The sequence below is a fragment of the Chiloscyllium plagiosum genome, chromosome 2 (genome assembly GCF_004010195.1).
Source record: "Chiloscyllium plagiosum isolate BGI_BamShark_2017 chromosome 2, ASM401019v2, whole genome shotgun sequence".
Taxonomy (NCBI): domain Eukaryota; kingdom Metazoa; phylum Chordata; class Chondrichthyes; order Orectolobiformes; family Hemiscylliidae; genus Chiloscyllium; species Chiloscyllium plagiosum.
Window position 1 is genome coordinate 25,602,337 of NC_057711.1, and position 13,196 is coordinate 25,615,532.

A 13,196-nucleotide genomic window follows, 5' to 3' on the forward strand; every position below is an offset into this window, starting at 1 on the left:
CTCACCTTAACCTCCTTCCACCTATCACATTCCCAATGCCCCTCCCCCAAGTCCCTCCTCCCTACCTTTTATCTTAGCCTGCTTGGCACACCCTCCTCATTCCTGAAGAAGGGCTTATGCCCGAAATGTCAATTCTCCTGTTCCTTTGATGCTGCCTGACCTGCCGCGCTTTTCCAGCAACACATTTTTAAGCTACTCATCATAGTCCCAGGATTCCCTAAAACTACTGATATTCTATTATTTGTATGGTTTATGTAGGAAAATGAAATGGGCAATTCTGCATGCAACAAATTAATGACTATCAAATGGATTTTGATGCCCTTGATTGAGGGAGAAATGTTCACAATGACACCATATCTCCTCTTCTAATCTTTGGAAAATGGTACTGAGTCTTTAATATTCAACTGTTAGAATCCTTGCTGATTTTTTTCATGATTTTTAAAACTCATTATTGGTTTGGAGCTATGAACTGTCAGTTGAGAGCTGAAGGTGACCTTTAGACTACAACCTACAGTTTGGTTTTACTGAAGAAGAGAACAGATAAGCTGACATTTGAACATGAGGCCAGGCCTGGAAGTTAATTGCAGGTTGATTCTTGTTCAAAGAATACTCTTCAATGTTTCAGTTCTAGAGATGCATTACGCATAAACAGCTGGCAGATATTGAATGTTATCTGGGGCCTCATGTGGAGACAACCCATCTAACAAAGAGAAACCAAACTTTGAACTTTGTTTAAGTCAAAATGATTGCAGCAACAAAAGCTAAAGAATGAAGGATTGATTACTTCCTCATTATCTTCCCTTTTGAAAGTTCAGAGAACAGAATCTCAGTCACAAATATTAAGTAAACATTCGTTGGAGTCTACTGGAAGCTAGCTGCACACATTGGTGCCTTCAGAAACCAAGCCTGTGATGTTACAGTGTCCAGTATCACTAATTTATAGTGTCTGGTAATGGTTATTCAAGTCTGGTTAGGAACCACTGGAGTCAATTTTAAGGGTCATATTTTAATTTTACTGTGTTGCAAATACAAGGAGGGAGAGGCTGAGTTGATTTGGCCATCTCTGTCATAACACAACTGAACGGGCAGATGAGTATTATAGGATTCATTAACCTTTCAAACAAATTGTTCCACAATAGATTATATGTTACAAAAATTGTTTTGAACTTACTTGTATTCTGTAACAATTTTCTCAAAATCACTGAGAACAACTTCTAGGTCAGTGATATTTTTTGTTAACCTCTTTGTATCCTCAGAACATGAGATTTTCGCAGATGATGGACCAGCCTCTGAAAGATCAAATTAAACCAAAGTATTACTACTATAAACTGTTGTTTTATTGCATTGAAAATTTCTCTAAATGCCCCTGGAATAACACATTATTTTTGAGGATTTCAAAATTATGATACATCATCCCATCATAAAATTGAAAAAGTCAGAAGGGTATAATTAGTGAGACAGGAAACTGGGGTAAGAAGAGGCAACAAAACATTTAAGGATTCAGTGCTAATGCAGTGCCACATAGTAGGCCAGCCCCTAACGAATGGCTGTTCAAATCAAATGTTCCTTTGGTTATTCACAACAGTCAGAGCAAGGACTGTAATCATCTTGGCAATGCTAGCAAAACCCAAAAAGTCTAGTGTTAAGTAATTCCGCAATTGGCAGAACTAGCTGAACAATCCAACTGATTGTGCTAATAGCTACATTAATAGCAAAGTTAAGATAATCAGTTAAGTTCATAAAATGACTTATTTACATTTGCTTGAATCTCAGAATTGGAACAGGAGACAGTGACTTGACATCACAATGAACATTACAACTTCGTGCCATTTTCTTGCCTTTTCTCCATAACCCTGAATATTGTTTCTATTTAAATAAATCATCTCATGTCCTCTTAAATGCCTCAATTGAACCTGCCTCTACCACACTTCCAGGTACTGAGTTCCAGATTCTAACTACTCATTATGTGAAAAAGTTCATCACATCATATTTGCTTACCTTACCAATTACCTTATACCTATGCCCACTTGTTCTCAATACTTTTGAGGGAAAAGTTTCAACCATTCCAATCTGTATAACCCCCCTCATGCTTTTGGAAGCTTCCATTTAATCTCTCTCTAACCTCCTCCACTTTAATTTATCTTCATAACCCAATTTTCTAATCCCCAGACACATTCTTGTAAATCATTTTGGTACTTCCTCCAATGTGTTCACATCCTTTCAAAAGCTAGGAATGTAATCAACTTGGCAATGCTAGCAAAACCTAAAATGTCTAGTGTTAAGTGATTCCGCAATTGGCAGAACTAGCTGAACAATCCCAACTGATTGTGCTAATAGCTACCTTAACAGCAAAGTTAACATAATCAATTGAGACAGTACATCAGCTGAGGTTGAACTGGTATTCAAATTAAGTTCTAACAAGTTTAACATAACCTCCTTGCTCCTCTATGCTATATAGCTATTAATATAGTTTAAGATATTGTACATGTTATTAACTGCTCAAGCTTTTCGACTTTTCACCTTTGGTGACTCACAAACATATTAACTGAAATCTCTCTGCTCCTGCACACACTTCATTTTCTACTACATCTCCAGGTTCAATCAAAATGTATCATCTCTCCACATTAAACTTCATCTGTCACCTGAAACAAGTGAGCTCCGGCAGCCTATCATGTCCAATTATTTTCACCATGGCAACACCTTGGTCAATCAGGGCTGACTTGCTAACCAAGCACCCTTCTTTGCTTCTGTAGTATAAAGTGTTGCGACAATTTGAAATTTAACATTTTTGCCTTGATGAGTGCAAGGTGAACGGGTTTAGCAACATAGCTGTTTACCTTGTGCTAAAGGGTAACTGTTTAGACAACAGGGGAAAAAAAAAGCAAAACAGATAGGCAGAAAGAAAGGTTATGAGCACAAATTTACTGAAATTGTTTTAATTTCTCACACAATATAATCACAAATAAAAATTTAAGGAATATTAAGTTATCTGAAGGAATGTCTACACCACTATTATTTGAATTTTTAAAAATGTATTCTTTCACAGGTTGTGGGTGTCACTAGCAGGCCAGCATTTGTTGCGCATCCCTAACTGCCCCCGTGAACTGACTGGCTTGCTTGGTAATTTCATAAAGGAGTTAAGAGTTGTTATGAATTACATTGTTGTGGATCACAGTCATTTGAAGCCAGATTGTGTAAAGACTAAAGTCTTTCCCAAAAGGACATTAATGAACTAGATGGACTTTTATTACAATTGACAATTGTCACATGGTTGCAATTACTGAGACTGATTTTCAATTTCAGATTTATTTAAATTTCACCAGCTGCTATGATACAATTTGAACCCAGGACATTAGCCTGGACCTTAGCTAGTCCAGTAACATAATTAATACCCCCATAATTAAATCCCCTTACTCTTGATAACAATCTGGCAAATCTATATTTTACCCATTCCAAGGCAAAGATATCCTCCTGAAATATAGTATGCAGAGTGAAACAGTATTGCAGATGCAACAGAACAGAGCTATACATGCAGTACACCTTCTCACTACTCTGTAGTCTCAGAGGACACGATAGGCTGCTGAAGCTCACGTGTTTCAGTGGAGAAATGAGAGATGATACATTTTGACTGAACATGGAAATGTAGTATAAAATGAAGGGTGTGCAAGAGCAGAGAAACCTCAGTTAATATGTGTGTAAATCAGAAAGCTTGAGCAGTTAAATATACAGTATTTTAAACTATATTAATAACTACATAGCATACAGGAGCAAAGTGGTTATGTTAAACTTGTTAGAACATATTTTGAATATTAGTTCAACCTCAGCTGATGTACTGTCTGGGGATGAGACATTTTAGTTATGAAGATGAATTAGAGGAGGTGGTGGTTAGGGAGAGATTAAATGGAAGCTTCCAAAATCACGAGGAGGAGTTTCAGGAGTGGTATAAAACAATATGTTGCCATAAGTTTAACAAGGGATAAATATTGGCATACACTTTTGAGCTAAATGGTCTATTTTTGTTATGTCAGAGAGATACAGCACTATAGAGAGGAATATCGCTGAAGAATCTGGTCTCATCCACAATTTTTCACTGGCAATGAGGTAACCTAATCTCTGGACAATGTTTGAAAAATATTTCTGAAGTATTTGTATTTGAAATTATGCTTCCAAATAATGTTAGTAAACCTATTACAAAAGGTACATTTATTCCCTTCCCCCTCCACCACCCCCTGACAGCAGTCATGTATTTTATACAATTATTATTCTCTTTAGCATGTCTGTGCTGCCTTATTCATGCTCTAACCTGCAGTAAGAGATCTTAATGCAGTTGTATTAGAAAAGGCATCAGGTCCAGTTGTTCTCGTGACCAAAGTTTGTTTTCTTTTCAGCCTATTGGAGTTAACATTATCTTGTGGAGAAGGCTCCTGTCAGTTAAGAGAAAGTATTATCAAAAATTGTCCATTTTTAGGTAAAGTATCAAAAACAACTCTCATAAATTGTATACCTTGACAGTATGCATAAAAGTTCAAGTTAAACTTAAACCATTGCCATTTTTATTTTTAAAAGATTCTATTCTGCCAAAATTTCTTCCAATCAGCCTTGAAGACTCCTTGATAGAAAACATTACAAGGATAATATGCATTCATACTCACCAAATATCAAACATATACAGCTTTCTTCCAGGACAGATCTATTAGAAATACTAGACACAAATTTAGCTAAATCGTTCAGAGATTGAACAAATGCAAAGCTTTTTTTGTTACATAGTGTCACCACATTGCTACTATACCTCTCCTCTCAAGATTTGAATAAAGATCTTTTGTTGTCAGTGACTTCAGACATCTTTAATTGCAATATTTTTCTTGGTCAACTTCAGGTTCATCTGATAAGCTTTGCCTATCATTCACACTAGATTTTCATCATTGTCAGCAATGGCATCTTCCATTTTCTGTCTGTATATATGATCTCGCAAATGATCAACTATAGCTTCCACACCAAGAAGATTATTAACTGTCTCATTATCTGCCTTGATCTATCCCTGGAGTCATGGAATTGCCAAACATCATATGCTGTCATCGGTATTTTCCAAGGGGTGTCTCGAATATAGTAAGAAAACTATTGTTTTCATCGAGTTACGCATGCCAGTAGCTATCCTTCACATTTAGACCTGCCTTGGCTCACAGAGTAATCAATTATGATGCTACCACACCACCTTAACCTTTGTTTTGGATTGCCATTTTGAGACACTTCACACAGGTCTTATGGTCATGATGTTGTATGACACACTGACATGTGTCAGACACTTGAGATCATCACATCACCATAATCAGCCAATGTTCCAAACAGTTACTTCATAAAATGAACACGAAATCTCATCTCTATACTAAACCTAGACAAATGAAAAAGAGAGGCATCAGTGAAAACTGCTAAAGGAATCCAAGAAACTAAGCAAATGCAGCAAGATTCAAAGGCTTCTATGCAATTCATATGCAGAGATAGACAAGAATAATGAACTGCTAATGCATAAGAATGGTCATGTGTATATTGTGGAACTCAAAGAGTAAGTATTATTGAAAGCAAATATATTTTGGTATGAAAATGGGGATGTTTGGACTAGAAATGCATTCTGTACCAGTGCGCCTCCTGGCTTGCTGTAGTCATGCAACCTCTACTGTGAGCCACTACCAACTTGCAGCCAACTTTCATAAATCATCATATAGGTCAGACTGTAAACTTGAAAGATTAAAGCAACAGATATTCCATACAAAGTCAAACTATTATGCTCTAGAAATGTTTGCTTTTCTTTTATAATTGTCAATAAGTGATCACTTAAATAAATAACCTGGTAAATATCAAAAAGAGGAGGATTGAATTTCACCAAAATGCATATTAAAAAAATTAATAACGGAATTGTGAACTATTGGCTTGTAATAGTTCAGATCAATAAGATTAAAAGGAAGGATTCACATTATAATAAATCATAATCCAAACTTTTCTGTGTGTTGTTTTATAGGCATCCCTAGCTGCCTTTGAAAAGGTGACAGTGATCCAAGTTCTTGCACCGCCCCCATTTGGTTTAGGTGCATCAACAGTAACATTAGGTAGGGAGTTCCAGGTGTTTGACCCAGCCTGGAACACTGAACAGTGATATATTTCCAAGTCAGGCTGATGCAGTGGCGTTCCCATGTATATGCTGTCCTTGACCTTCTGATAGTAGTAGTCAGGAGTTTGCAAGATGCTGTCAAAAGAGCACTGATAAATATTTACAGTGAATTTTGTAGATGGTACAAACTACTACTGAGCATTGATGGTGGAGAAAATGAATGTCTGTGGATGTGGTGTCAATCAAGCTGACTGCTTTGTCCTGGACAATGTCAAGCTTCTTGAGTATTGTTGAAGTTGCACTCATTCAGGTAACTGGGGAGTATTCCATCACATTTCTGAATTATGCCTTGTAGATAGAGTCATAGAGATGTACAGCATAGACACAGACCCTTCGGTCCAACTCGTCCATGCCGACCAGATATCCCAACCCAGTCTGGTCTCACCTGCCAGCACCCGGCCCATATCCCTCCAAACCCTTCCTATTCATATACCCATCCAAATGCCTCTTAAATGTTGCAATTGTACCAGCCTCCACCACTTCTTCTGGCAGCTTATTCCATACACGTACCACCCTCTGTGTGAAAATGTTGCCCCTTAGGTCTCTTTTATATCTTTCCCCTCTCACCCTAAACCTATGCCCTCTAATTCTGGACTCCCCGACCTGAGATGGGTTGCTCACTGCTGGATTTCTAGTCTCTGACCTGCTCTTGTAGCCACAGTATTTATATGGCTATTTCAGTTCAATTTCTGGTCAATGGTAATCTCTAGACATTGAAAGTGGGGGATTCAACTATGGTAATGACATTGAATGTCAAGGAGATATGATTAGATTCTCTCGTAAGAGATGGTAATTGCCTGACACTTGGGAGATGTGAGTATTACTTGCTTCTTGTCAGCCTAAGCTTGGATATTGTTTTGCTGCATTTGGTCATGGATCGCTTAAGTATTTGAGTCGTCATTGATGGTGCTGAACATTTTGTAGTCATCAGCGAACATTCCCACTTCTGACCTAGGTTGGAGGGAACATCAATTCTGAAGCAGCTGAAGGTTGGGCCTCAGGCACTCAAATTAAATCTCCATAATCTAACCACATCATAGGGGTGCCCACTCATTAGAGAGATAACTGGTGGTGATTTAACCTGAGGGCCACCACACCTCAGGCAAAGGGAGAGGTTGAGAAGGAGAGTCCTTCATAGTAACCTCAGCCAGAGTGAGGATTGAACCCACTCTATTGCCATCACACATCTTCACAAACCAACTATCCAGCCAACTGAGCTAAACTGACACCCACCTAGGACACTACCCTGAGGAATACCTGCAAACATGTTCTAGAACTAAGATGACTGACCAACAACAAAAATCATCTTCCTTTAGCCAGGTTTGACTCCCAACCAAAATCCCTCTAACTGTACATAGCTACTCCAATGTTTCATACATAGCAATTAGTGTCAGCACACCAATCATGCCATCAACTTCCCATTCCAGAATTCGTTACCATGTATGAATCTTGGAGGCACACACAACCCAAAAGAAAATTAGAGGCAATGCTGCTCCTAATAAGGCAGAGTTTATTCTGATTCTCATTGACTCCAATTTTGCTGGGTCTCCTTAATGCCACACTCAATTTAATGCAGCTTGGATGTCAAGGGAAATCATTTTCACCTCACCTCATTTGAACCAATGCCGTAACGTGGCGAAGAAGTGAGCAGCCCTTGCAGAATCCAAACTGAGTGATAATTATTGCTAAGCAAGTGGTGTTTGATAGTCCTATTGACATCTTTCATCACTTAATTAATGATGGAGAGTAGCGATGGGCCAGTAATTGGCCAGGTTGGATTATCTGGCCAATTTTTCACATTCTTGAGTAGTGCTATAGCTATACTGAAACAAAGAACAACACAGCACAGGAACAGGCCCTTTGGGCCTTCAGGCCTGCGCCAATCCAGATCATCCATCTGGACCTACCACCTATTTTCTAAGGATCTGTATCCCTTTGCTCCCTTCCATTCATGTATCTATCTAGATACATCTTTAATGACGCTATCGTTCTTGCCCCTACCACGCCGCTGGCGACGCATTCCAGGCACGCACCACCCTTGCGTGAAGAAGTTTCCATGTGTATCTCCCATAAACTTTTCCCGCTCACTTTGAACTAGTGACCCCTAGTAATTGAGTCCTCCACTCTGGGAATAGGTTTCTTGCTATCTACCCTGTTTACACCTCTCATGATTTTGTAGGCCTCAATCAGGTCCCCCTCAACCTCCTTCTTTCCAATGAAAATAATCCTAATCTATTCAATCTCTCTCATAGCTAGCACCCTCCATACTGGGCAACATCCTGGTGAACCTCCTCTGCCTCTCTCCAAAGCATCCACATATCTTGGTAAAGTGACAACAGTTTAGCTAGCGATGCAAGATCTGGAGTACAAGTCTTCAGCACTAATGCTGGAATGTTGTCAGGGTGTATAAGCTTTGCAGCAGCTAGTGCGTCCAGAAATTTCTTCATATCAAGTACAGTGGAGTGAATTGGATGAAAGTTAGAATCTGTAATGCTGGGAACCTCTGCAAAGGCCAATTTGGATAATCTACTCAGCACTTCTGGTTGAAGATTATTGGAAATGCTTATTTTTGAACTGATTTTCTAGGCTATCCTATTTTTGAGATAGGAATATTTGTGGAGCCTCGTCGTCCAGTGACTTATGTAATTATCCATTATCATTCCCAACCAAGCCTTTGGTTGTGGAATTGCTTAGCTCTGTCTTTAACTTGCTGCTTATACAGCTTAAACAGTAGTTCTGTTTTGTAGCTTCACTCAGTTGACACTTCATTTTTGGGTATGCCTGGTACTGCTCTTGGCATGCCTTCCTACACTCTTCATCGAAGCAGGCTGATCCCGGCTTAGGGATAATAGCAGAATAGGAAATATGTCAGGTCTTGAGGAAACAGATTGTGAACAAATACAATTCTGTTGCTGCTGATGGATCATGGGACTTAATTTATGCCCACTCTCGAATTGCTAGAACTGTATGAAATATCTCCCATTTAGTATGGCAATAGTACTACACAGCACTATGGACAGTTTTCTCAATAAAGATAGGACTTCATCTCCACATTGACTGTGTGGTAGTCATTCCTCCTACTAATGGACAGATTTGTGACAATCAGGTCAAATATACCTCTCCTTCTTATTACCTGCTGCAGACCCAATCTAGCTGCTATGTCCTTATGATCAAACCAGCTCATTCAGTAGTAGTATTGCTGAGCCACTCTTGGAGGTGGGTGGTGAAGATCCCCAACCAGAATACATCTACACCCTTGGTGCTTCCTTCAAGTTGTGCGCTAACGATTCATCAGCCAAATGAGGGCTAATGTGTGGTAGTCTGGAAGAGGTCTCTTTGCTCATGTTTGACGTAATGCCATGAGATTTCATTGAATCCAAAGATAATGCTGAGGACTCGAGACCGTATACCACTGTACCATCACCTCTGTTGGATCTGTCAATGGAACAATACGTAACCAGAGATGATGTTGATGATATCTGTAATTTACAATTTTGTGAATATGATGTGCTGTTGCTCGAACAATCTGAGAAATCTCGCCTAGTTTTTGCTCTAGCCTCTACATGTTAGAAAGAGGACTCTGCAGGGTAGGCAAATCTGTAATTGCTTCATCATCTGCAATGGCTTAGTTAATGCCATTATCCTTTCAGCAGTTGATACAACTGAATAGGCCATTTGAAAAGGCAGTTAAGATTCAACCACATTGCTATGGGTCTGGAGTTACATGTAGGCCAGCTAGATAAGGACATTAGAGTATCAGATGATTATTTACTACAATCCACAATGGTCTCATGGTTCATTTTACCACATTAGAATTCCATAATCTCCCATAGTGGGATTGTAACTTGAGTTCCCAAAATATTATGTGGGCATCTGAATGACATGCTCAGCAACAATGCCTCAAGCTTATCATGATACCGTAAAATCACTTTGCTTTATTGTTTCACAGGATAGTAAGGTTAAGATTCACAGTTACCTATTAAACCTTTAACAGCCATGTCATTTTCATTGGTCTAGCCAAACAAAAAGAATTATCCTGAATCAAAAAGCAAGTTGCTTACCATGGAAGGCTCTGCATGAAAAGAGGAGTTCCTGCTGTGAGCTGTTGATGCACTTGCTCTCTTGCTCCTTTGCCTTTTTCGCTTTGAAAGAGATGCCCAAGTTTCAAGCAGCGATTTCTTTGTTCTACCAGTCAAAGCAGCACCCTGCCGATTTCTAGAGTTCCCATCACTGGGATTTGTTACTCCACTTGTCCGTGACCGAGTATCCTCTGATCGTTTGGAGGCTTTACTGGATTGCGAATTGGATACTGCTTTCAACTTCACTAATTCAGTTTCTGCCTTTGAAACAATTTTTTTTAAATGAGGCAAAGCAAATCAAAATTGGCAACTTAGACAGAAATGGCCCTGAATTACACATTCCAACATTTTCTCTTCATTCATGTGAACATACATTTCTCATGACAATGAAATTGGAACACGTAAACTTCTTAAGGATTTTAAACAGGGTAAGTGCTTAAAACTGTTTCTCCTGGCTGGATCATCTAGAACACAGGGTCACAGTCTCAGAATAAGGGGTCAATTATATAGATTGAGATGAGGAGAAATTATTTCACACAAATTTGACAATCTTTTGAATCAAAACAGATATTGCTGGAAACGTTCAGCAGGTCTGGCAGCATCTGTGAAGAGAAATCAAAGTTAATGTTTCGGTTGTGGTGACCCTTCAACAGAGTTCTCTGATTTCTTTTCACAGATGCTACCAGACCTGCTGAGCTTTCCCAGCAATTTCGGTTTTTGTTTCTGATTTACAGCATTTGCATTTTTTTGGTTTTTATTTAATATTTTGAACCATCTACCTCAGACAGTTGTGGACGCTCAGCCACTGAGTAGAAAGGTAGTAAGGCAGAAGTAGGTTTTTGGGAATTGAGGATATTAATGGACATGAAGACATTGTGGGAATTTAAAATTGAAATGAAAGATCAGCCATGAACTTGCTGAATGGTAGCACGAGGAGCTAAATAGCCTGTGCTGTAGCAAAATCAAATCAATCTTACAATTAAAAAGCATGTTTTTAATTGTAGCTGCAAGTTTGAGGACTGTCTTACACTTTAACAAGATATTTGCATTTCTAGTATGGAAAAGCAAGTGTAAAACCTTCCCTTGGAATAATATTTAGTAAGAAAAAAAAACTTTATTTTGCTGTTACACTATAAGATGGATTATGGGGATAAAATGATTATGTTAATAATGAATGTTCTACCTGACTTAAATTTGAGCAAATACCTTCTGACGAGACTCTGTTGTACTTTCATTCGATGCCTCATTGTTCACACCTTCTGTATTCATTTCACTTTCTTCTGCTTCCACACCTTCAGATATGCGAGTCAAAGCACTGCTATACTCAAATGAATGAGAATAGGGTATTATAAGGAATGACAGACTTTCATGAAGCAAGAAAGTTGGCAGCAAGGAGAGTGGGACTTGTGAGATATCAGTGCACAGCGGGAGTATAAAAATCAGGGCTGAGGCTTGAGACCTGCATCACTTATTTGGGAGTCAGAAAGTCAACGAGTCCTGTGGAGGGGTAGTGCAGAGTTGCGGTATATAGACTGGAGCGAGGCTTAATGCTACACCATTTACGTGGGAGCCGGAGGAGGAGGAGTGGACCTGTGGGTGAGATGAGCAGAAGAGGAGTATATAAATTCGGACCAAGGCTACATCAGTTACCTGGGAGTCAAAGAGGCAGCAGGACCAGTGGGGGGAGTATCCAGTGCCAAATTTGAAATACTTAAAAAAAAGGGCCACCTCATGTCAAACAAAGTTTATACTGTTATAGATTCTTAATAACTTACTGTATATTAGAAAAAAGTTATTTTTAAAACAAGTAGGCGTATCGGATTTAACTCAGAAGTTGGAGCCAATATAAAGTAATAAAAATAACATAGGGGATGTAAAGTTCAGAATTAAAGTTAAGATGTCCAAAGACTTTGATTTTCAAACTAGTGTTTGGGGTGCAATAAGGTTCTGAGCATGATTAGTATTTCTTAAAGAAAGTAACTAACAAGCTTTATCTAAAGAGAAGTCATGACAGTGCAGCTCACACCCAGGATATGCTCCTCCTTTGCTACGTGAGAAGCCATGGACACTTCTTGAGTTCCTACTGGCTACATACGTAGGATGTGCATCCAGCTGCTGGTTAACCACATTTAACTGCTGGAGTGGGGGAATGGACTCACTGTGGAGCCACTAGGTAGAGTAGCAGAAAGCAGGCAGTGCAGGAATCTCACGTGGCCATGCTTTTCTCTAACAGATACACCATTTTGGATTGTTGGGTGGTTGGGGGCAGGACATGTGTTGGGGGGGGGGGGGGGGGGGTGACTGGGAGACTTCGCAAGATTGCAGCAGAAACTAGTTGGGATTCTTTATTAAGATGGACAAGTGAAGCAAGATTGTGCAATAAGAAAGGATCATTTACCAATCTTGTTGTGCAAGATCCCTTGGGGAAGTGAAAAGTGATGTTCTTGAAGTCAAAACTAGGGTGCTGAGTCTAGATAAAGGAAACTATGAAAGTAAGTCACAATGGGCAAGGATAATTGAGAAACCTTACTAAAAAGGCTGATAGTGGATGGGCAATGGTTCATATTTAAAGAACATGTGCATGAGTTACAGCAATGATTCATTCTTATCTGGTACAAAAATAAAAGAGGAAAGGTGGCTCAATCATAGCTGTCAAACTAATTTAGTGACAGCATTAGATCCAAAGAGAAGGCATGTAAAATTGTCAGAAACAGCAAGCCTGAGGATCGGGAGCATTTTAGACCTAAGCAAATAGTGGGAAAAAAAATTGATCAAGAGGGGAAAACAAGAGTACAAGAGCAAAATATCAGGGAACGTAGAAACTAATGGCGAAAGCTTCTATGAAATGCAAAGAGGAAGAATTTAGTAAAGACAAATATAGATTCATTAGTCAGAAGCTGAGGGAATAATAATGGGGAGCAAAGAAATGGTAGGAAGATTTCACACGTTCGTTG

At 39.0% G+C, this 13,196-nt stretch overlaps 1 protein-coding gene across 1 annotated transcript in view; it reads right to left on the reverse strand.

The window, feature by feature from the left end:
• Positions 1 to 13,196, reverse strand: part of cenpu (centromere protein U) — a 50,369-nt gene that overhangs the window by 12,072 nt on the left and 25,101 nt on the right. The window contains exons 5-8 of the mRNA XM_043705755.1: positions 11,449 to 11,560; positions 10,225 to 10,503; positions 4,304 to 4,424; positions 1,172 to 1,289 (exon numbers count right to left, since the gene is read on the reverse strand). Coding sequence (XP_043561690.1) covers positions 1,172 to 1,289; positions 4,304 to 4,424; positions 10,225 to 10,503; positions 11,449 to 11,560 — 630 coding nt within the window. The remainder of the gene's footprint in view (positions 1 to 1,171; positions 1,290 to 4,303; positions 4,425 to 10,224; positions 10,504 to 11,448; positions 11,561 to 13,196) is intronic.